Below are 24186 nucleotides of genomic sequence, written 5' to 3'. Positions count from 1 at the left end.
ACTGATGCATTTTGGAGTAACAACTAATCTGTCAATTAATACAACAAATCACAGCATGCTGGCAGTAACATATCAAAAGAGATCTTTCTCACATCAGTCCATTACACCTCCCACTTCCAGTGTCTGGTGCTGAAGAGGAGATTTTGCGTAGCCATTTTGCGTAGCATGCTAATGATTCTGCCAGCTCACCATCTTAAAAAGTATAAGGCTGTTCATGGGATGCAAACTCACATGTTCTACCACTGGACTAATTCTAACCAAATAATAATAATAATAATCCTTTCTTCTAAATGCACAAGACCCGAAATTTGGAGGCAGGGGACTAGTCAATTACATCAACCCCAGGGTTTCACTGGTACTTAATTTATCAACTCCAAAAGGATAAAAGGCAAAGTGGATCTTGGTGGAACTTAAACTCGGAATGTAGCAACAGGCACATTACCATTAAGCATTTCATACAGTATGCTAATGATTCTGCCAGCTCAATGCCTTAATGATAATAGTTTCAAATTTTGCCACATGGGCATCCATTTGGGGGGGGGGGAGTGTTGATTACATTGACCTCAGTGTTTCACTGGTACTTAATTTATCAATCCCAAAAGTATGAAAGGCTAAGTCAACCTCAGCAGAATTTGAAAATTTGGCCAGCTTGCCACCTTCATAATAATAATTTCAAATTTTTGCCACAAGGGCAGCTTGCGGGAGATGGGGCTGAGTCTATTACATCAACCCAAGTGTTCAACTGGTACTTATTTTATTAACCCCTATAAAGGATGAAAGGCAAAGTCGACCTCGGCGGAACTTGAACTCAGAACATTGCAACAGGCAAAAGACCTCTAAGTATTTTGTCCAGCATGCTAACAATTCTACCAGCTCACCACCTTTATAATAATAATGTTTATTTAATCACTTTGATTTGAATTAATTATGTATTATTAGGCATCAGGTGTGGTGTGCAAAAGAAATGACTGCGCTGGTAAGGTCATGTGATGCATATGGACAAGGACAGCTGTGTAAAGAAGAGTTGATCTCTAACAGGGGAGGGAACCTGTGGTAGAGATAGACCCAAGAAGATATAGGACAAGGAAGTGAAGCATGAACTTCAAACATTGGGTCTCACAGAGGCAGTAACTAAGGACCAAGACCTTCAGTGATATGCTGTGCTGGAGAAGACCTATCAAGCCAAGTGAAATCATGGTCGTAGTCGATGCTGGTGTTAGATAAAAATCATCTTCTAAGCGTTGAGCCTCACTGAGGCAAGGTGGCTGATGCTGGTGGCACATGAAAAGCAGCTTTTGAGTGTTGGGCCTCACGGAGGCAATGACCAAGACCTTTGGTATTATGCAGTACTTGAGAAGACAGCATCAAGCTGAGCAAAACTGTTATTATGGCAGATATTGGTTTTGTGCAAATGGCAAGTAAAAGCACCCATTACACTCTCAGAGTGGTTGGCATTAAGAAGGGGATCCAGCCATAGAAACTATGCCAAATCAGACTGGTGTAGCCTTCCAGCTTACCAGCCCTGGTCAAACCATCCAACCCATGATAGCATGGACAAATGGACATTAGATGATGATGATTACCTAGTAACTTCAATATTTCAAAGGTGTGTTTTGTCTATTTTTAAAATGACATTGTAGGGTAGGTGTGTGAAGTTTGATATGGTCTATTTTAACATAAAACAGAATATTTGAACCAGATATGGTCAGATTAAATGCTAAAGGGTTGAACACAAAAAGCCCGAAGAAATGCTACAGAGCATTTTGTCCGATGTGCTAACCATTCTGCCAGCTCACCACTATAGTAATCCTTTCACAAGGCCTGAAATTTTGGGGGAGGGGTGACTAATCAATTACACTGGCTACTCGAAAAATTCAGGTTATATGTTAATGGCTCTAAGAAGTGCAAATTAAGCATAGCTGAAAAGTCGCATATTCTTTTTAGATCTAAAAATTCCAGATCTGAAATTTTCAGCAAATGCAAACATGTGGACAAACTTCTTTTGGTCAACTGGAGGACATAATCCACTCCAAATTGAGCAGCTGTCTTAAAGATTCTAGACCACACTGCATAGAATTATTCAACTGGCTTAATTACTGCTTTACAGTCAAAGGGAACATAACACTAACTTTCTTTCACTGTTTTTATTCACCCTACCACTTATTGCATCTACCTTCTCGTTTTTTTTCTTGTGATTTCTCTTGCACCAGCAGCATCCAGTTTTGCTAATCGAATAGACCATGTGCTCAGAGCCTGTAGATTGCTGAAACACAAGGAATGCTATAAAAATCTGTCTAGACCTTCATCACCAGTGCAAGTAACTATTAGAAGCTTACATCTTTATACTGTATACATTAAATCCTGTATGTCATTGGATGGACTACTTTTTCTTTTATTGATCTTACCGTTACGGAACAGTAAACTGTGTGCACACGTGATTATATATATATATATATATATATATATATAAAATGGTTATGTGGTAAGAAGCTCACTTCCCAATCACAGGGTTCCAGGTTCAGTTTCACCGTGTGGCACCTTGAGCAAGTGTCTTCTATAATACCCTTGGGCCAACCAAAGCTTTGCGAGTGGATTTCGTAAACATGAATGCTGAAAGCTCAGTGTGTGTGTGTCCGTCCCTATCACTACTTGACAACTAGTGTTGGTGTATTTATAACACCATGATTTAGCAGTTTCGCAAAAGAGGCAAGTTCCGGGATTAATTTGTTTTACTAAAATCCTTGAAGGCGGTGCTCCAGTATGGCCATAGTCAAATGACAGAAACAAGTAAAAGAGTATATTGTTGCTATAAAGCAAAAGTGTCGTAAGTCCAAGACGTTGCTTTTTCAGAAAATGTAAAAAATAGTTTCACCATTCCATAACAAAACCATTGTACTACACTTTGACAATTTTTGATATCTCGGCATCTGAAGCAGCTGGAGATATGATAGTTTGACCAAAAGAACCAGCTATTGCAAGCAGAAAATAAATATTGAAGAAAAAAGAAAAAAAAAACCGCATTTGGCCATAACTATTTAACATAATGGTAACAATGTGTGTGTGCATGTGTGCAGGAGTGGCTGTGCTAAGTTACTTGCTTACAAACCACATGGTTCCAGGTCCAGTCTCACTGTATGGTACCTTGGGCAAGTGTCTTCTATTATAGCCTCGGGCCGTCCAAAGCCATGTAAGTGAATTTGGTAAATGAAAACTTAAAGAAGCCCATCGCACACATATATATATATATGTTTGTCATCCCCCCCACCATCGCTCCACAACTGTTGGGGTATTTACATCCTCGTAACTTAGTAGTTCGGCAAAAGAGACTGATAGAATAAGTACTAGGCTTACAAAGTATAAGTCCTGGGGTTGAATGTTCGACTAAAGGTGGTGGTCCAGCATGGCCGCAGTCAAATGACTGAAACAAAATATATATATATAAACAGCAGTCTCGTGTCTGCAAGAAATCATTTTCACTTCATTTTCAGGTATAGGCTGTGTGGTAAGTAGCTTGTTTACCAACCACATGGTTCCGGTTCAGTCCCACTGCATGGCATCTTGGGCAAGTGTCTTCTGCTATAGCCCCGGGCCGACCAATGCCTTGTGAGTGGATTTGGTAGACGGAAACTGAAAGAAGCCTGTCGTATATATGTATATATATGTATGTGTGTGTATATGTTTGTGTCTGTCTGTGTTTGTCCCTCTAGCATTGCTTGACAACCGATGCTGGTGTGTTTACGCCCCCGTAACTTAGCGGTTCGGCAAAAGAGACTGATAGAATAAGTACTGGGCTTACAAAAGAATAAGTCCCGGGGTCGAGTTGCTCGACTAAAGGCGGTGCTCCAGCATGGCCGCAGTCAAATGACTGAAACAAGTAAAAGAAAAAAAATATATATATAAAATGAGCCAGGAAAAAAAATGCTGCAAATCATTTTCTCCACTGCTCTTGTGATTTATCCAATCCACCACAGCACCAAACCATAAATTTGAAGTATAGGTAATGATAGCCTATTAACCCAAACCAGTATATTACTGGTACTCATTTTATCACACCCCGGAATTTTATTGCAAAGACAAACAGCCAAGTCAGCATTTGGCAGGATTTTACCTCAGAAATTAAGAGAATGCAAAAACAACGAAAATTATAGACAACTCCAATGTTGTGATGGAATTATTTATTTCACTTTGTTTTGTTTTTTTTTATCAAAAATATAATTAACAAATATGAAGGAAGAAATATATAACATTAAAAAAATATTTAACAAAGGCCTTTATATGTGTATATATATATATATATGTCTGCCGCCCAAATAGTTATATATCATGCATAAATAAAAATATCTTTTTGCTTGTTCTTGTTTTATCACAAAATATACTTCATGAGATGACAGTGCTGGATTTTATTTATAAAATTATTTAGTTGAACTGTTTAACTAAACTTTGTTTAAAAAAAAAAAAAAAAATGTTCAAAAGCAATCTGTCTTTATTAAAAAAAAGAGTTTAATTTGAACAGTTTAGATATAGGGGTCTGTTTTACATCCAATCCTGGAAGTAAATGCTTACCTTAAAAAAAAAATAGGATCTTTTTCTTTAACATTAAAAAACATGAGTAACAGCAAGAGATGTGATCCATAACTCCTGCCACAGATTCATTGTAGCACCACAGACAACTCATCAAAACTGGGATGATTATGTCCACCAAGGCCCCCAAAGGGGTTAAAACAAATTCCTAGGGATCAATTGAAATTTTGTAACTGAAAGCTGACAAAGCAGTCAACTCAATGAATCCAACTTTTGGAATTGAAAATAGTCTTACGGCTTCTGGGAAGTGTGATAGACCAAGCCTAAAGTATATTAATGGTGATTATCTGCTTACCTAGTAGCTCAAAGTTGATGTGTTATGAAAAATAAGTCAAAGATTATTCTGTCAGGAATATTAGAGCAGTGGCTAATAATGGGACAGCCACAATGGCTGGACATAACTAGGGATTTGCCACCATACTCAAGAAAAAGGATTTCAATGTGTATACTGTTCTTTGGTACCAAAGAATTCAGTGGTGAATTGCAGGAGGCCTTTAAAATATCTATCTAATAAATCACTAAATTAAAACACGTCTACATTCAAGACTAATGTAAACAAAATTATAAAACTTTTAACCAGTTACTCCAGCACATGGATATAAAGTGGTTGTCAAGGATGCCACCTGTAAAAACTAGTTGACTTCTATGACTTGAGTGTGAAGTATGTTGCTGATGTAAGCATCGCTGTGTGAACAATTGAAACAATGCAAGAGGCAGGTCTATTTTCAAAATTTAATGAAATACAAAAGCATCTGCAAAGTAAGTGTTACAGATATTGAAGCCAGAGTCAGCCTAAAAGAGGATCAAGTCAAAATCAGCTTATTTGACCCTTTAATAGTTTAACTGACTATATCCAGCCCAAATATTGTTCCATGTTCAAACTAGCCAGATCCAGCCTCTCTCACCTACCCTACTATGTCCTTCCAAAAACTTCAAAGCTATAAGAGTAAATAAATAAGCACCACATTTGACAGAATGATATGAATACTAAAGGGTTAGCACAGGAATGAAATATTTTTCAAACTTAAGGTAATTGGAAGAAGCTAAAAACATTGTGACATGGAAATGTATTTACAATACCCTGAAAAGTTGAGGAAAGACTTAAAATGTGTTCTGGGGATCTAGAGAAAAACTGGATGTTCTCATTGGGATTGTTACCATTTGATTAGAAAACAAAGCCTGCAGAAACGAAATAACTGTCTCTGATTTAGGCACAAGGACAACAATTTTGGTGGGGAAAGAGATTAGTCAATACCACCAATCCTGTTCTCAAATGGTACTTTATTTTATAAAAAAAAACCCAAGGAGACAAAAAGCAAAGATGACTTTGGTGCAATTTGAAATGGGAATGTAAAGAGCTGGAAAAATTACAGTATGATATTTTATCCAACACTCTAATGAGGCTGCTAAGACACTGCTTTAGAATAAATGTAAACATGTCCCAGCATCACCACAGCTTTGAAGCTGAAACATTTTAAAGAAATTTAAAGAAAATGCTATCAAAAAGCACAAGTTTACATCAGCAGCAGTTGAGCCGTTTTTACTTCCATTCCATAGTTTGTACAAAATTGAAGCTGGTTTTAGCCACACAAAGCAGAGAAGAGGAGCTAGGTGACTAACAAATAAAACTCACTATTCTCTAACCAAATATCAAAGGCCTGACTAATGCACATCAAACACATTCCTTCTTTGACTAGTATTAACTAATTCAATATAAAGATACGTTATTTCAAAAGATCTTATATTACTCGTATTAGTAAAATATTTTCTCAGAATTATGTTTCTTTTTGGTCCTTTTACATGCCTGACCTCAAAGAGGAATGTAGAATTCCAAGTTTGGAGACCCCCAAGCTTCCACTTTGTTGCTTTCCTCCAATGAGAGGATTTGAACTCAGCACTACAAGCTAACAAAAACATCTGTCATCAATGCCATTTAACTGACTCCTGCTGACAAAGAACAAATTAGATCTTTGTCTTTACAACTGGAGGGACTATGACAACTAAGAGAGTCTGGCTCCCAGAAGTAAACAGAAAGACCAGTGGTTCAAAGTAACTCATATCAGGACAGAAAGGGAGTATCAGAAGAGTAAATTAGGTCCTTTCTTAAGGTAGTTATAATACATAACCATCACATCTCCTGAATCCAACTTTAAGAACAAAATGAATCACTATTTGACAAAAACCAGAATTCTGATTCACTTTGATGTTTTTCTAATTTTGGTATGGTGCAAAATTTCCGACTAAAAATACGGAAACATTTTTGTAAACCAACAAAGGTTTGTAAAATTGAAATAAAAACTATCTTCAACTAAAATTTGAATATATAAATTAAAACTGCTTAGAGTTATGTACCAAAATTGTTTGTTATAAACCTATGGAGCTGGTCGTTGGCACTCCATACTAGAATGGTATGTCCAGGACTACATTGTAAATGAACAAAAACATAATATACAATACTACAAAGGACTTAAAGTACAGTATGTGTGTTTTACTTGTTCAAAATTACCATTAATTCTTTAATTCTGTATTTTAACATATCAAAGCCTGGAAGTAAATCTTTTGCCAACAAAAGAACAAAAATAATTCTTTTTAATGAATTTCAATTTTACTTTTCTTCCACTGTTAGTTCCAAATTTAAGAACTTTGCTATAATAAACCAAGCAGGAAAAGCTGTAAAAAAAACTTTGGATCAAAATTCCAATCTTTCTAAAGCAAGAAACCTGACGAGAGTTGTATTTATAAGTGAATAAGAATATTAAGATTAATCTATTTGTTAAATTTATCTTACCCTCAAAGCATTTTTAAAATATCTACTTAAAGCTGTTTATAGCAAGGCTGAAGAAGTTTAAAAATAAAAGAAACGTAGAGACAGAAAAAATTAGGAAAAGGTAAGGAGAAAAACAAAACAAGCAAACGTGTAAGGCTTAATAAGGATGGGCGATAAAAAGTTTATTTTGTGATAACACGTCATAACTGGGTAGTTTCTACGGAAGTATATTTGAGTTTGGTGAAGAAGGGAGATAACTGCGAATGAGCCATGCAACCTAGAGAAGCGCAAACGTGAATATGTCTCTCACTCCCACCTCAAGAAGGGCTCATTGGAATAAAATTAAGCTACAAAACTCCATTTAACTAATTGTAGCCCTGATCCCTGAGGCATTCAAGCTGACTAAATATGAGCATAATAAAGCTAGTGTACCTATAGCTGGCTTTTAGTGGCAATACTTTTGCTAGGAAAACCTTGCAGCCAAATCACAGTAAAAGTCACTTTCATTTGTGTGTAGGACTTTCTTCGTCCTTACAAGAAAGCATCATCATAACATATAAAAGTTTAAAAAAAAAAACAAACAAATGGTGGCTGAACATATCTCTTTGTAGACATGTCACAAATTTATCACAGATAAACACTCCCAGAGAAAAAAAAAATCTGGTATCTATCTCCCACCACCATACCATCACAAGTAGCTGAACTAAGGCAACATAGAATTAATTAGATGTTCTACCAAATGCCAACAGCAGATATGAAGAACACAACAAATGAGTTGGGTTCTAACAATCCCAACCATGCTAGTTTGTTTTTATCTTGTGTTTAAATTAAAAGAAATGTTTTGTTTTAAATAAATTAAATATTGCTAAACATGAAAAATTTTTTCTTAAAAAACATACAAAAAAATATATACACTTTAAAGAGGTGGTTAATTAATTTTAAAAAATAATCTTATTTACAGCAATAAATAATCTCAGAAATTTAGAAATTTCAATCCAGGAATTATTTTCAACCAGTTTTGGTTAATTCCTCTCAAATATTTATATTTATATATTACATAAAATCAAGAACAGTATTGAGAACATTTTAAATAATAACGAAAAAGCATCTGTAACTTAGGCTGGTGATAATCAATACATGTCTCCAGTACATGACTGGTACTTATTTTATCAACTGGTGAAAGACTGAAAGGCAAAGTCAACCTCAACAGCATTAAAACTCAAACATAAAAGAATGTATTTAAATAAATAAATACAGCCAGGCATTTAACCTGTTGCTCTACCGGTTCTGCCAGTGTGCCAACCAGTAATTAACACAGAAACGAAAAGAAATGAAAAATAGAAATTGTAAAAAAAAAAAAAATTAATAAATAAAATATTAACAGGCTTTCGGAGCAACAAGAATATCTTTCTGGCAAATTCCATCTACTCTTCGAGATATTTCAGTGATTACTTCGACAAAATTAATTTTACATTTCCTAGTTGCACGCTTCCGTTTAACACTGGGACATTTCTCAACTGACTGTGTTGCTTTCAGGACCAGAGCCCTGATTTCATCTTCGGACAAATTCTCAAAGTCAGGCGTGTCCATTTGCTGCTATGTTCTGCTAAGAAACAAGACAGCCAGTTATTCCATGAATCCAATGAAAAGGAAGAGAGAAAAAACAAACGGTTTTGAAGAAGGACCTAAAGTTCTTCTAGAATATATAAATAACATGCTTATATAAAGATATATGTCCAAATGTAAGTACAATACGGCAGATTGGTTAAGTTCACTTCACAACCATGAGGGCCTAGGTTCAATCCCAGTGCAGGAAATCATCATTTAACATCCATTTTCCATTCTGGTATAGGTTGGATAGTTTGAGAGGAGCTGGCAAACCAGAGGATTGCACCAAGCTCTATTTTGACATGATTTCTATAGCTGGATGTCCTTCCTGACACCAACCACTTTACAGTGTGTATTGTGTCTTTTTTTTTTTTTTTTTTTACAAAGTGCCAGCATCATAAGCATCATTTGATTAGCTCTGGATCGACCTATACACTTTGAGAGAAACTGAGTAGATTAAAACTATAGACAGCCATCTGATGGGACAGAACTTGTAATTCAAATATATACAGATTATTTTATTCTTTTAGTCGAAGAAAAAGACCCCAGAATTTATTCTTTGTAACCCTAGTACTTATTCTATTGTTCTCTTTCGCTGAACCACTAAGTTTCAGGCACGTAAACACACCATCAGTTCCCAAGCGATGGTGGGGGAGACAGACACACACAATGGGCTTTTTTCAGTTTCCGTCAACCAAACCCACTCACAAGGCTTTGGTCAGCCTGAGGCTATGGTAGAAGACACTTGCCCAAGGTACCACACAGTGGGACTGAACCCGGAACCATGTCGTTAGGAAGCAAGCTTCTTACCACACAGCCATGCCTGCACCTCGAGATATATGTATATATGTTACAAAGTGCCATATTCATTTTGACTAAGAATTACATCTTTATGAATACACTTGTCTCAGAAATACTCACTCACTACGCATTAATTTAAATGAGCAGGTAATTAAGTTGATCAAACAAGTGAATCCTCATCACTTTACAACTCATTCACCCATATATAAAGACTATTTGTCATTTTTTTTTATAACCCTTTCACATCTAATATTGATTTATGTTCAAACTGGCCAAGTCCAGCCTCTCACACCTACCCTACAATGTCATTCTAAAAATAAACTATCGAATCATCAAAATCTTGAAGCTACAAGACAATGCATGGTCAATTTAAAACAATGTGAATAAATAAACATTACATTTGACAAAGAAATCTGAATGCTAAAGGGTTAAGGAAAACCCCAGATATTTTAAATTATTCAGCACTATTTTACAACCAATCTCACATGCTAGAATGGCTGAAAGATATTTTGTCAGAAAAATAATCAGTTTTATAGCTAAATTTTCTACTGGATGAGTTTATCAAGGATGCAGTAAAATGGCTACAATATTAAAAGTTTGAATGCTTAACTGTGTGATCAATAATCCAATACATTTTAACAATTAATCTGAACACTCCAGCAGTAATGAGGTTACCTGTTGTTATGTATGCATAATCAAAGATCCTATCAGTTACCTGCCAATATCTTATAACAGAGTGCTTTAGATGTTAATGGGAAACAACCAAAATGCATTCAGTATTACCTCAAGTAATGAGTGAAACTGTAAATAACAATAAAAACCTTTAATATTTTCAATAATGCTCAGGCTGTGAAAATATAACCAATTAGTAAAGTAAACATGGAAGGGATTTCATATGAAAATTCATAATTTATGGGCTATAAAATTTCAACTCAGTGATGGTGAGATGCATTTGTAAAGAGGATGTGCTGTTGATTACCATCACACAGTCTGTAAACAGAAAGTGTATTCAGATACAACACCAACTGAAGTAACAGGACAATTGGGCCTAAAGTACATAAAACACACAATATATACCCAGGTACAAGGCATGCATATTGTAGTTTACAAACAAAATAATGTGCTCAAATTAAGATATTTTGAATCACAAGCTCTCCCAGTGTATTACATGTAACCTGGGGCAGTGGTTCACAATTGGGGTCCATGTGAGAGTTTGTTGTTAAAATCTATTTACGAACAAAATATTTTCATACTAAGCCATAAATAATAACACAAAACCAACCACCCCATATTCAACATTAGACTCGGAAACCAACTTTGACTCTCACTCAGCAAAAATGGTGTCCAATGAATCTCCACAAATTGGTTATGTTTTTACAATACAAAAAGTATTTAAAAAATTTTTTCTATATAATTCCTAATACCATTTCATTATAAAAATATAACGAGATCTTTTTAAAACTTCAAATGGCTATGGGAGTCCAATAAGGTAAAACAGAATCAAAAGGGTTCATAGGCAAAAAAATGGTTAAGAACCACAGTTCTAAGGTTTGTTGTTGTTGGAGTTTTGTGTGTGTGTGTGTGTGTGTGTGATGTAGTTGTATGTTAGAGATAAGTAGAGAAGCAATGCTCACTCATTACATAAGTAGGTTCCCTCTCAGAACTAAATTAATGCCTTTATTTTTCATCTTGGAGTCATATAGGTTGATGTCACCTTGAGACAGAAACAAAACTCCAGAACATTCCATTTCTTGGTTAAGAAGGACTGAATGGAAGAAATGTTTAGGTACAGCGCTTAGGATGCAAAGCACAATAAAGATAATGGGAGGAGGAGAGACAAGCAAGCCAGATGGGAGGCATGATGCAATTAGCTAGCTGAGAGGTCATTATTTCATTAAGAGGGAGAAGCAAAAGGAAGAAACTAAGCAATTATGAGATGGTGGTTAATACGCACTGAAACACTGTGGAATATGTTGCTGTTTTATATAAAAAGGATGTATTTCATTAGTTTAACTTTTTCAATACATACCTATCAGGGATACGGCATTTATATTCAAATCAAACATTGATCAAAATCTCATAACATATACAACAGCATGCATTTTGGGTTAGTAAACCCCAACGCAATACATACCAATGTATGAAATTACTAAACTCTTCTAAAATCCTTGCTCGAATACTAAGACATTTCTTTCAACTTCATAGAAATATAGTCACAAATGAGTTACCACTACTGTTTAACTCCAGAACAGCTACTCTGATGACAAACTCCAATGGTAACGAAACTCCTCTCCTGTATATCGAAGACTACACTGGTTAAAAGATATTTCTTTAAGATGGAAGGGACATTTAGCTACTATTTGTAGCATTTCAAGTGACCAGCCTCATTAGTATAGGTCACAAAAGGATTACATTGACAGTAAAAAGAACAGCATATAACTAAAAGCTATAAGAAAGAAGGGGTACACACCTGACTGTATCTTACATACACACTTAACAGTACCTTAATTTAATAGGCTGAAGTAGGATGGTGATGCAAAAACATTATAGGTATTGAATTTAGATATGGTGTATCTCAGCTTATGGAACCACAGGTGTTACAGTCATTAGCTTAGAACAACTTTTAAATTGTTGAGCATTGTAGTTCGCTTGAAGCATCATAGTACAAAATTTTAAAAATTACTCAAATGAAGAAAGCTTCTAACAAGGCAGAGATGGAAGTTGAAAACCCTTTATATATTTCGGGGTGCCATCACATGAAATCTGCATTTAGATACAATAGCAATACCTAGTGAAGTAAATGGATGACAGAACCTAATGGCAAGGACTCAGACTCATTGCTCAGTCTAGGTACATCAATGAGGTACTACATATCCAACCAAGAAATTAAGAGACAGCATCACACCACCAGTTCAACCAATACGTTGATCTCTCAATTGTAATAAGAGGGTCCACCTAGTTGGAAATAGCTAATAGTGTGGTTAGTTACTGAAGCAATGGCAGTAATAATTAATGCAATGTCTCATTTGAGAGAAATTCATTAAACTTGTAGTTGCAGGATTCAAATATACCCAAAGAAAATGCTAGATGTGACAAACCTATTCAACAGAAGATTTATATCTGGTCCCATAACATTATCTAAATTGTATTTTACAACCAGCATAATAGATGCCAGACTTTCACAAAGGATCACTACCTATCTCTCCAGTACAGTTATTTTACTTGTTTCAGTCATGCTGGAACACCACCTTTAGTCGAGAAAATCGACCCCAGGACTTATTCTTTGTAAGCCTAGTATTTATTCTATCAGTATCTTTTGCCGAACTGCTAAGTTACGGGGACGTAAACACACCAAACATACATATATATATATATACGACGGGCTTCTTTCAGTTTCCATCTACCAAATCCACTCACAAGGCTTTGGTTGGCCTGAGGCTACAGTAGAAGACACCTGCCCAAGGTGCCACGCAGTGGGACTGAACCCAGAACCATGTGGTTGGTAAACAAGCTACTTACCACATAGCCACTCCTGCACCTTTCAGGATATATCAGCTTCTGCTTCTAATGCAATATTTTCTCATTTTCGTGCAATTCACTCCAGCCTCCATGGGTCTCCCTACCATGAGTAGCATCACTATGAAGATTACCCACATTCATGCTTCATAGTCCTTACTTTTTTTGTTTGTTTTTCTTTACACAATTTAAGGAACAGTGAGAAGAAAAACAATTTACCCACGCACCCATCCAGTAATGTTTCGGCAACTTATGAAAAACAAAACGAAGCAGTGTGTAGCAATTTGGTCTGTTACTATTTTACTATCAACATATTCTACCTAAATTATGGAATTATGAAATGCATTCACACACAAGCGTTAAAAGTTAGAAGGTGGGGGAAATGATAGATGTATTTTTACAGTACCTGTAGGAGGTAACTTCAATATTCTTCTGAATTTTAAACACCTGAAAATAAATCGAATAAAGTTTATCATTTGAATAATACATATATATAAGACTTAAGAACACTGCCATCCTTTTATTTATATAATATATATATATATATATATATATATATATATATATATATATATACATACACACACACACGTTTTAATAACCGGTTTTTCCATGTCTAATGCAAGTCGTATAATGAAACATACGGATAAGCAGATATTGAAAACAATTCCATAAGTTGAACAGTATAATAAAAACAAAACTGACACTGAAGTTGTAGAATAAATTGTTTCCTTTGGTATATGTTAGTGTTAGTTTTTCCCCCCGAGAACTTAGCACAGCCAAATATCGGTAAATGTCGGCAGTTTAAACGCTTTTCGTGAATAAACGCAGAGAATTAAGTACACGTACTTAACGTTAGGAGACGTTTTCTTAATCAAATTAGCAAAAAAAAAACTAATTTTGAAAATGAAATTTCATTTTCTTTTCTTTTTTTTCTTTCTTACAAAAAAAAAAAAAACCTGTAAATTAATGACCAAAATATATTTTTAAATTACCCAAACTTAAAACTACATGAATGCTTGAACTAACAAAACATAGACAATGTCGTTTAGTACCAATTCAACAAAAAAAAAACAAGGAATATACAAGATAAAATAATTTTGAAGGTGAAATATTCAATTTTTAAGTTTGTACAGCGTGAGGGTACCTAAACACGTGGTAAATGAGAATTTTCTTTGGAGCAGCACGAATTGGAGTTAACGTGAAGTATAGAACCAAAAGTTCTCTGTAGTTTTGATTACGACGAAATAAAATGCTGACAAATTCAACAAACGGATGTAAATTAATTACTTTTTTCCAATGAAATACTTTCGAGATAACTCACCAGTTATGACTGTAAAGACGCGTCCTGGCGGTGTAATTGTTAGTGATGTAACCCGTCTATAAATAATCCGATTATGTGTTACCGCCATCACTACCACCGTTTTCTCTATTTAGGACTTCCGCCATCACTACCACCGTTTTCTCTATTTAGGACTTCGCACATACTCGTTTTTCACAAGGGGAACAGCAACGAAATCTCCAACTAAATAAATGCCATTGACTTCAACAAAAAAAAAAAAAGACACATTGGATTTTGTAGTAATGTATATAGAGGACATGAAAAGTTTTCGTCAGGATGACTCAAACTAATAGATATGCTGTTCTGAATGCGCAAACAGATGTGCCACCAAAATTCCAGTTAGAACAACAATAGAACTTGTGGTTGAGTGATTATGTTGAGTCAGTAGGGATAAGTTAAAGTACTGAGGAAAGGCAAACAATTAGGCAACACAGGACAAGGAGATATAATTTCATTTGATTGAATTTTAAAATTTTGCTACATTACAAATGGTAAAGATAGTGCGTGGCTATGTGAAAAGAACCTATTGGAGCGTCGTATCGAGCGAAGATTCAGTAAGTTTGGTATCCCGTCATTGGAGAAATATAGGTTAGACAGTGGAAGAATGTTCCTCATCAATATTTGTTGTGGTTCATTATGTCCAAGAGAATGGGAGAGTCCAATTAAATCCAAATAGATCGGGTCTTTTTTTAGGTAAATCTATTATCAGAAAGAATGGTTAAGTGGCACACCATGGTGAGAAGAGGGAAAGAATTGTTAGGCAGTAGTAATATAGATAGATAGAAAGATAGATAGATACGTATAATGTATCCTAGATAGATGAAAATTCAAAAGCGGTATGTTCTTTGGCCATAGATCTGCTCGACCAAGATTGACCTGGAGTTAAACAACGGTCTTGGATTTTTTTTTTCTGTGCCCTTTACCTTAACAACTAGAATAGTATTTCGTTTTATTTTTCGACGTTTTTCTTCAACTATGCTTTCTTAGATTACCTGTTTTTGATAAAAAGTTTTTGAAATTTCCTTGAACAGGTGAAATTATTTAATGAGAATATTAAATAGAATAAATGTTAGATGTATTGAAGAAAAATTGGTCTAATTTATAGAGGTGTGGGAAGTGGAGTGGATGTTTGTTAGGGTTTATATTCCATGCTGTGTTGTTCTTTAAAGCACAAGATATTTCTCTTAACAAATGTCGTGTCACCACATTGTGGTATGAGATATAGGGGTGGGGGCATCTCTACTGTACATGGGAATGTTGGTGTTAACTCTGGTGGGTTTAATAAACTAAGGTAAGCAGCCAAATTTTGATGTCAGTTCAATAGCCTATCGCCTCCGCCCGCTATATTTGAGGACTTGTGCTTATATTAGATATATCATTTTCACCAACCCCCACCTCATTCAATCTCGAACAAGATGGGAAACAGCTTCGAACATGTTTTGACATAATTTTGACATCTCCCCACTTCCATGACACGACGAAGAAATTTCTGTCACCTATTCCACATCTTGTTGCTATCGAAGCCTTTGACATTGTATTATACCCCGTCTTACAGAAAGTTCCCAGAATATTTAGATTCTGAAACTGTTTCAACTAAATAGCTCAATGGATCTTTTCTGTCTGACAGCTAAATTTGGTGTATTGATGTAGTTTTGTATGATAATTATTGACATGAAAATTCATTTTCGCCATTAATCGATAAATAAACAGTTAATAGCCTTTAAAGTTTGCAAACTTTGGGTAATTTTAGTCAATCGAAAGCCATAGACACACAGGTGCCTGTTTCCATAGTCACAAGCCAAGCGTTGGAAATCTTGTTTACAAAACTGCTAGTTTATGCTGTTTTCCTGCTTGTACCCATCTATTGCTGTGTTTTTTTATATATATTTTACGTTTCAATACCCACTTAATGGATGCTTAAAATTACAAAATATGTGTTATTTACACGTTTTTGATAATTTTTTTCTTATTAAACAATTAAAACACGTGCTATTGTCGCAATGTTGACGGTATTGTTTTCTCGTCTTATGATTACAGCTACGTACAAAATGACAGCTTCCAAATCCTGTTTCTTTGACTGAATAAAAATGATCGAATTTTAAACCTCTGTAACTTTTTCTGAAACAAGTGAAATTAGGTCCTGAGATTCAGCGTGAAAATTTACATCAATACACCAAATTTGAACATTTTTCATTTAATTTAAAAATTTTAAAAAGTGCAGCAAACAGAAAAGACCCGGTTCAATCACCTACTTCATAGTAATATAAAAAGTCGTGTATTATACTAAAATAAACTATCTTCTTCAACATTAATATCAGTCTTAAACAAGGATGTTTACTCGTATCCCGTATCCAAACATGAAAGCACAAAAAAACACAACGCGAGGACGTGGAACAAATATAGTATTATTGGACGCTCAGGAAAGAAGGCGGGTTTAACGTTTCGAGCGGAGCTCTTCGTCGGAAACATAGGAGAAGGAAAGATCCAGAGATGGGAAGACAGAGGGAAAAAAATCGCCAACGGTACATACGCAGCCATGATAGATCGTTAGCCATTACACACATTTTTCTCTCCTTTTTTTCTGTGTCCCTTTCTGTAGAAGAGCGTAGGCTCGAAACGTAAAAGACTTTTTCTATTCCTGAGCGTTATATTAATACATCTGTTTGTTTTGTACACCACCTGTCTTCGTCTTTTCTTGTTTTTTTTCGTAAACTCTCCCTATATATATATATATATATATATATATATATATATATATCAAAGATAAATTAGACGAAGAAATTTAATCTTTCACCTCTCTCCACATTATTACGTCCACTTCCCGCTTTTCCGAAGACGATGTCCTCATCCGACACTAGGCAGCTGACAAAGTCTTTGGACACCTCTCACATATTTGTTTTACGAACGTAACGTGACACTGGAAACAAAAGTTTTCGCGTTTCGAGTTGTACTCTTTCTTTATAATGTGATATGGCTGTGAGGTTTGGACAACATACTGATATTAGATAAATCATCAACCAGTAATAATTCTTGAAGCAAAACTGAAATCGTCTCTCAACATCAGATGCCTATGCCATAACGTTGTGCTGACATATATTAAGACAATAAATGAATATTAATTTCTCATGTTATTTAGTATAATCTACAATTTAACAAAATAACGCGACACTATCACATTACATTTAAAGTTTTACAAAAGCCGGAGTGAGAATAATTACAAAATTACACTTTTATTGTTGGTTCTGAGTTGTCAATACACCACATCTCCCAAAATTGCAAATTATATATACGTAAATGATAATATGGCCGACAAACTTTCGTAAAGCGGGCATTTATTCAAAACAGCACTATTTTCGTCATATCACCGCTAACAATCTAAACTTCCGGTTTTCACTGCATTTATCCACGTGCAATTCGTGAATGGGTTTTCTCATTAATTGATCTTTCATTTTCTCGAATTCAACGGGTAAGAATTTTAAAAATTTTATTTAGAATATATTCTCTGGTTAAAAATTGTTAACCTGCGCTTCCCCCCTCACGTTACCTTTAATTTACGCAGAAACAGACTAGAACCTGCCTTCGACAAAATATCTCTCACTAAAAACAAACTTGATTTTCTTTCTCTTTTTAAGATTTATTACGTAGATTTTCATTTTGGTTGTTATTTAATTCTCCAGGATGGTAGTATTCTTTTTAATTCGTTTGCAGTGGTTGTTCATGACAGTGTTGTCACGGATTCGTGATATTAATTGCATTGAACATGAAATATAAGATACGCAATACATCATCGGACGAAGTACTTTCCAGGATTCGGTCACGTCTATTTCCTAACTGGATCTAAATCCCACCGTGCTTCCGAATAAAAAGTTTGTTCTCACCGCCTAAATCTAGTGAACAAGTAACCATTAGTTAGTTGGATACTTTTAGCCAACAGCCGGTTGTTCAATATAAATGAAATAATTGAAAAAAGGAAAAGAAAGAAAAAGCGCAGGCGTGATTATGTGGTAAGAAGCTTGCATTCCAACCACATGGTCTCGGGTTCAGTCTCACTGCGTGGCACCTTAGGGCAAGTGCTTTCGACTAGCCTCGGACCGACTAAAGCCTTGTGAGCGAATTTGGCAGACGGAAACTGAAAGAAGCCGTCGTATATATAGATATCTTTTGTTTGTTCCCTCATCACCACTTGACAACTGGTGTTGGTGTGTTTATATCCCTGTAACTAAAAGATCGATGGAATAGGTACCAGACTTTAAAATTGTTCTGGGATCGAGTCGTTCGACTAAAATTCTTCAAAGCAGTGCTCCAGCATGACCGTAGTCTATTGTCTGAAAGAAGTAAAAGTAAAAAAGAATGTAATGAATAGTAGTAGTAGTAACCATTACGGAGTGTTATCAGCAAATGTAGATGACGAAAGGTTCATGTATTGTATAGTTTTATGCAGAGTTGAGACTTGGCAGTTACCATCTGCCTAGTGTCTGATTAACCCATCTTTTCTGGATTGTTGAGATGGTTCCTGATAAATAAACGAAATGGCAAGACAGTAATGGGGATGGTTAAAGAACTATGAAAATGTTGACCGTCAACATTAAGTTTGTTAATGCCTTAATACTCTCCTCCCTCTATCTGAGACTCTGATATACATGCCATAGTCCTAGAGACCAGTGCTACTCAAAGTGGTTGTCCATGGACCGATGCCAGCCTGTGAGCCATCAGCTGCTAGTACACGGTGAGCTTCCAGAAAAGAAAGAAACATTATAAAATGCTTATTCATTATTGTATTATTTATTTACAAAATAAATAAAAGATTAAAAAAATAGTCAACTTTTATTATATTCATTATATATATTGTCTACTCCTTATGCAGGGTTTGACCACCTGCCGTACCTACACCTTAGCACCATCATGGTATCTGATGTCGCTTTTTAAACCAATGTTCTGAAAAGACACTCACATAGATTGCACATCCAATTTGGACCACCAAGAGCTGCAGTTAAGTTCTGATCTTTGTGGATCTTAAAAAGGCCTTTTGAGGCCTCTGTTAGATTTACAAACCTTCTGGCATACACTGCATTCAATGATGTGTACAGTCATATAGGCAGAATAGTTGGTGGAGGTTCGTTTTCCATGGGTTCACAAATGAGATTTGAGCCCAGCAAAAAAAGGCTTGGTCTGTCACAAACTGTACACAAAAAAAGTTCATTGTGGTTCACCATCTCGATTGTAACATTCTTCCTTAGATCTCTTTAGGTATATATATAATATATACACATACATACACATACATACATACACACACACACACACACAATAAACACGCTTTCATCTGTTGGAATATTTCAATTGATCAAAATATAAACTCTGTAATATCCATTTTGCTCTGAAGATATTCCACCATGGATACTCAAAATGCAAACTTATATATGTTTTGTAATTTGAATTAGGTGCAAAGTGAAACAATTGTAGGCAATCAATTTATATCCATTGAATCTCTCCATTTTCAAACTTATATTTGATGTTTTATAATATATTTATTGAAGAAATGTCTCTTCAAAATATAATATATTAACAATATAACTGTCCCTATGAGAGGTTTAACTATCCTCAATCTATATGTATATATATATGTGATTTTATGATCATTTTCTTTAGAAATACACAGAGATGGGCAAGAAGAAGAAGCTTGATAAGTTTCAGAAGAAGGTGAAAAAGTCTGAAGTTAAGAAACTAAATCCATTTGAGATTAAGGTAAACAAGCAGAAACATCACATTCTTGGACGTAAATTACCAAAACATGAGGCAGGAATCCCTGGAGTGTCACGGTCAAAAGCAAACAAAAAGGTAATCTCTTATTTCTGTTTTTTAACTTGTTTTATTTATGTTTGTTTTATCTTTGGTTATGCACACATTTCTCCAATCATGTGTTTGTTTGTTTTTCCATGCTGACATGGCTTGGACAGAAGTTTATGGCAATTATAACATATGTGCAGTCAGTTGCTCTATTTGTTGAAATAGCATACAAAGTGGTTGAGTATTGCTTTGATTCATGTACCCTTCATGTAATTCTCAAGTTGAACAAACATGACACATTGTGAAAAGGCCGGACCTTTGATTACATGAACTGTCCATAAGATGGGCTTCTATGCAGCTTCCTACTATGCGTATTCACTCATGAGGCTTGGGTTAGCTTGAATCAAATATGTATCTTTAGCCTGAAACTGATATTCACCTCTGACCATGCCCCCTCTTCCTGTGTTCACCATTCACAGCAGTGTCCATCTCTATACATCTGTTGCCCTCACATTCTTGTGATCTTACCTTCTCATTCATCTTGCACAATCCTCTGGAACACTTCACTTACATTCACCTTCCTGTATGACACCTCTTCACATGTATCCCTTCTACTGCAAGGCATTTGTTTCTGCACCCCCCCCCCCACACTTTATTCTCTCGTTACCTGGCATAAAGCCACCCCATCAATACTACACACCCTCCCACCTCAGTTAAAAGATTATTTGTCTTGCAAGTTACTTGGTGACCTCACTAGTGCTGGTACCATGATGTAAAAAGCACCAGGTATCTTCTGTAACATGGTTAGCATTGGGAAAGGCATCGAGATGTAGAAACCGTACTGATGCAAACATTGAAAGTTGGCAATGTCCTCTGCCTTGTCAGCTCCTGTCAAACCATCCAACCCATGGAATCATCACCATTATCATCATCATCATTTAGTATCTGCTTTCCATGCTGGCATGGGTTAGACAGTTTGACTGGAAGTGGTAAGCCAGCGAACTGCACCAGGTTCCAGTTTGATTTGCCCTGATTTCTACAGCTTGATGCCCTTCCTAACACCAACCACTCCAAGAGTGTAAGGAGTGTTTTTCTATGTACCAGCAGCCATGACGACAATTTCACTTGGCTTGATGGGTCTTCTCAAGCACAGCATATCGCTAAAGGTCTCGGTCACTTGTTATCACCCCCATAAGGCCCAATGTTCAAAGATCATGCTTGACTACCATCATCATTTAACTAAAACATCCATGCTAAAACGGATGTCACTTTGCATTCTGTTTGTATGTGCATGCATAGCATCCCTTTACTCATTGTCTACCACCAAGCCTAGTATGTGCACTCATCCGGTACCTTTTAACTCTCTGTCCCTACCCTCTATACAATGTAAAGCACGACTTGAGAAATCAACCAACATTTACATCATTTGTTACCAAATATATAATGATAAAATGTGCATCCTTCATATATATGTATTTCTTGCCAGATAAATTATGTTCTTGTTTGTCCTCTATTCTTTGTCACTGATGTTCCAATTTTCTGTGTATTGCAGCGGAAGGACACATTACTCCAAGAATATTTACAGAGGTTTAAAGACAATCAAGTTGTTGACAAACGTATTGGAGAGAATGATGCTAACCTTAGCTACGAAGAGAAGATGGCGAAGAGGTTTGTGGCTGAGAAGCAGGTGAGTGTATTCTGTAATTTGGTGTTGTGATATTAGCACCATTGTTTAATTCTAATTATGAGTCCCGATTAAGCAGAAGGGAATTATGATCAAAAGTTTTCCGGCTATGGCCATTCTTTTATTCTTTTACTAGTTTCAGTCATTTGATTGTAGCCATGCTGGAGCACTGCCTTGGTGGATTTCACTTGAACAAATCAACCCCAAGAGTTATCTTTCAGAGTCTAGTACTTATTATATCGGTCTCTCTTGCTGAACTGCTAAGTTACAAGGATTTAAACACACCAACACCAATTGTCAAATGGTTATGGGGTGGGGAACAAATACACACATATTTTTTATATGATAGGCTTCTTTCAGTTTCCAACTATCATATCCACTCACAAAGCTTTGGTCAGCCCCAAGGCTAAAATGGAATACACTCTCCCAAGGTGCCATGCAGTGGGACTGAACCCAGAATCATGTGATTGGGAAGTAAGCTTCTTACCATACAGTTCATCTTACCTTTTTTATTAGATACGTGGGGGTGGGGTGGGTATGGTTGGTGTGGCTATGTAGTAGGAAGTTTGCTTTCCAACCACATGATTCTGTGTTCAGTCCCACTGCATGGCTCCTTGAGCAAGTGTCTGGTACAATAACTCTGGTCTGAGCAAAGCCTTGTGAATAGATTTAGTAGATGGAAACTGAAAGAAGCCTGTCATGTGTGTTACTATCTCTTTGCCCTGACATTGTGTAATAGTCGTAAACAAGTGTCACCAGCAGACAGACAGTGTCCTTCATTTCCAGTCTTCTGTGGAAACATGTTTGGCCATGGGAACTATTTCCCTTACCTGGAGACAGGTGATGGTTGGCAACAGGAAGGACATCAGCTACAGAAAATCTACCTCTACATTCTTTCCAACCCATGGAGAGCACATGGCGTAATGGTTAAGGTGTTGGACTTCTATTCATAAGATTATGGTTTCGATTCCTGGGCTGGGTAACTCATTGTGTTCTTGAGCAAAACACTTCATTTTACACTTTTCCAGTCCACTCAGCTGGCAAAATTGAGTAATCTTGTGATGGACTGGTGTCCTGTCCAGGTGAGGAATATACAGGGTGTTCAAAAAATCTCTCCGCAGTAAGTATTTTATTGCAAAATAAATATTTGTAAGATGGTATAAGACTACAAAAGAAAATACATTATTTACATTAGATGGATATTTGTCCTCATCTTTTTTGTTGTTAACACAATGTTTCGGCTGATACCCCCCACAGCCTTCATCAGGTGTCTTGGGGAAATTTCAAACCTGGGTTCTCATTCCTAAGGTATTTTTCTATGTTGTTGTTATTATTATTATTAGTGTTTAGGTCACTGCTTGGAATCGAACTCGGAATCTTGGGGTTAGTAGCCTGTGCTCTTAACCACTGCGCCATATGCCCACGGGCAACAGGTGACAACAAGACATCCAGACAGTTAGATGATACAAAAAGGGACAAGAAAAACCAAGGATGGGTCATTCAGAGTTTTCTTTCGTCAGTCGAATTCCAAATTATCTTTGCAGTTTCGGCTCGTTATACTCGAGACGGCTCCAATCTGGCCAGCCCCAAGGAAAATCTAAGCTAAGAGCACTAGATTCCTTGGAAGAAAGCAGCGAATGTATACGAAAACAAGGATGCAAAAAAACAAGAGAAATGGTACACAGATACAAATGCAAACAACAGTACATTATATAAACATACATGCACAGATACACACACACACACATACATGATCACATAAGTACATCTATCTATATGTCTGATATATTTTTCTTTTCTAGAAATATCTCGATAAAAGAAATATTTTCAGTTTAAACGATGAAGAGGATCTCACTCATTATGGCCAATCCCTTTCCGAAATTGAGACATTTGAAGACCCCATAAATAGTGATGATGAAGATTATGATGGACGTATCACTGGTCAGTACATTACTCTTTATTCACTGTTCATTTCAGCATTTAACTTCTCACTTGAAAAATTATGAATGATGTTGGTGCGGGCGTGGCTGTGTGGTAGGAAGTTTGCTTCGTAACCACATATGATTCCAAGTTCAATCCCTGTGCATGGTACCTTAGGCA

General features: G+C 36.0%; 2 protein-coding genes across 9 annotated transcripts in view; one reads left to right on the top strand and one right to left on the bottom strand.

The window, feature by feature from the left end:
- LOC115219142 (tRNA pseudouridine synthase A) overlaps positions 1–14732 on the bottom strand; it is a 56631-nt gene extending 41899 nt beyond the window's left edge. Inside the window, exons 1-2 of one of the 5 annotated variants that reach the window (XM_029789239.2) lie at positions 14598–14732; positions 13680–13720 (exon numbers count right to left, since the gene is read on the bottom strand). The gene's annotated coding sequence lies outside the window, so the exon portion shown is untranslated. Of the gene's footprint in view, positions 1–13679; positions 13721–13978; positions 14088–14420; positions 14551–14597 lie in introns of those variants that run through there. The other 4 variants (XM_036508886.1, XM_029789237.2, XM_029789238.2 and 1 more) reach the window with 4 other exon arrangements.
- Positions 14733–17935: 3203 nt separating this feature from the next.
- Positions 17936–24186, top strand: part of LOC115219276 (nucleolar protein 14) — a 54401-nt gene continuing 48150 nt past the window's right edge. For all 4 annotated transcript variants that reach the window (XM_036508885.1, XM_029789438.2, XM_036508884.1 and 1 more), the window contains exons 1-4: positions 17936–18081; positions 20265–20453; positions 21955–22089; positions 23889–24027. In XM_036508885.1, coding sequence (XP_036364778.1) covers positions 20277–20453; positions 21955–22089; positions 23889–24027 — 451 coding nt within the window. In that variant the 5' untranslated portion in view covers positions 17936–18081; positions 20265–20276. The remainder of the gene's footprint in view (positions 18082–20264; positions 20454–21954; positions 22090–23888; positions 24028–24186) is intronic.

This window comes from Octopus sinensis, linkage group LG14 (genome assembly GCF_006345805.1).
Source record: "Octopus sinensis linkage group LG14, ASM634580v1, whole genome shotgun sequence".
NCBI classification, from domain to species: domain Eukaryota; kingdom Metazoa; phylum Mollusca; class Cephalopoda; order Octopoda; family Octopodidae; genus Octopus; species Octopus sinensis.
This window is presented reverse-complemented; position numbering and strand designations above follow the sequence as displayed.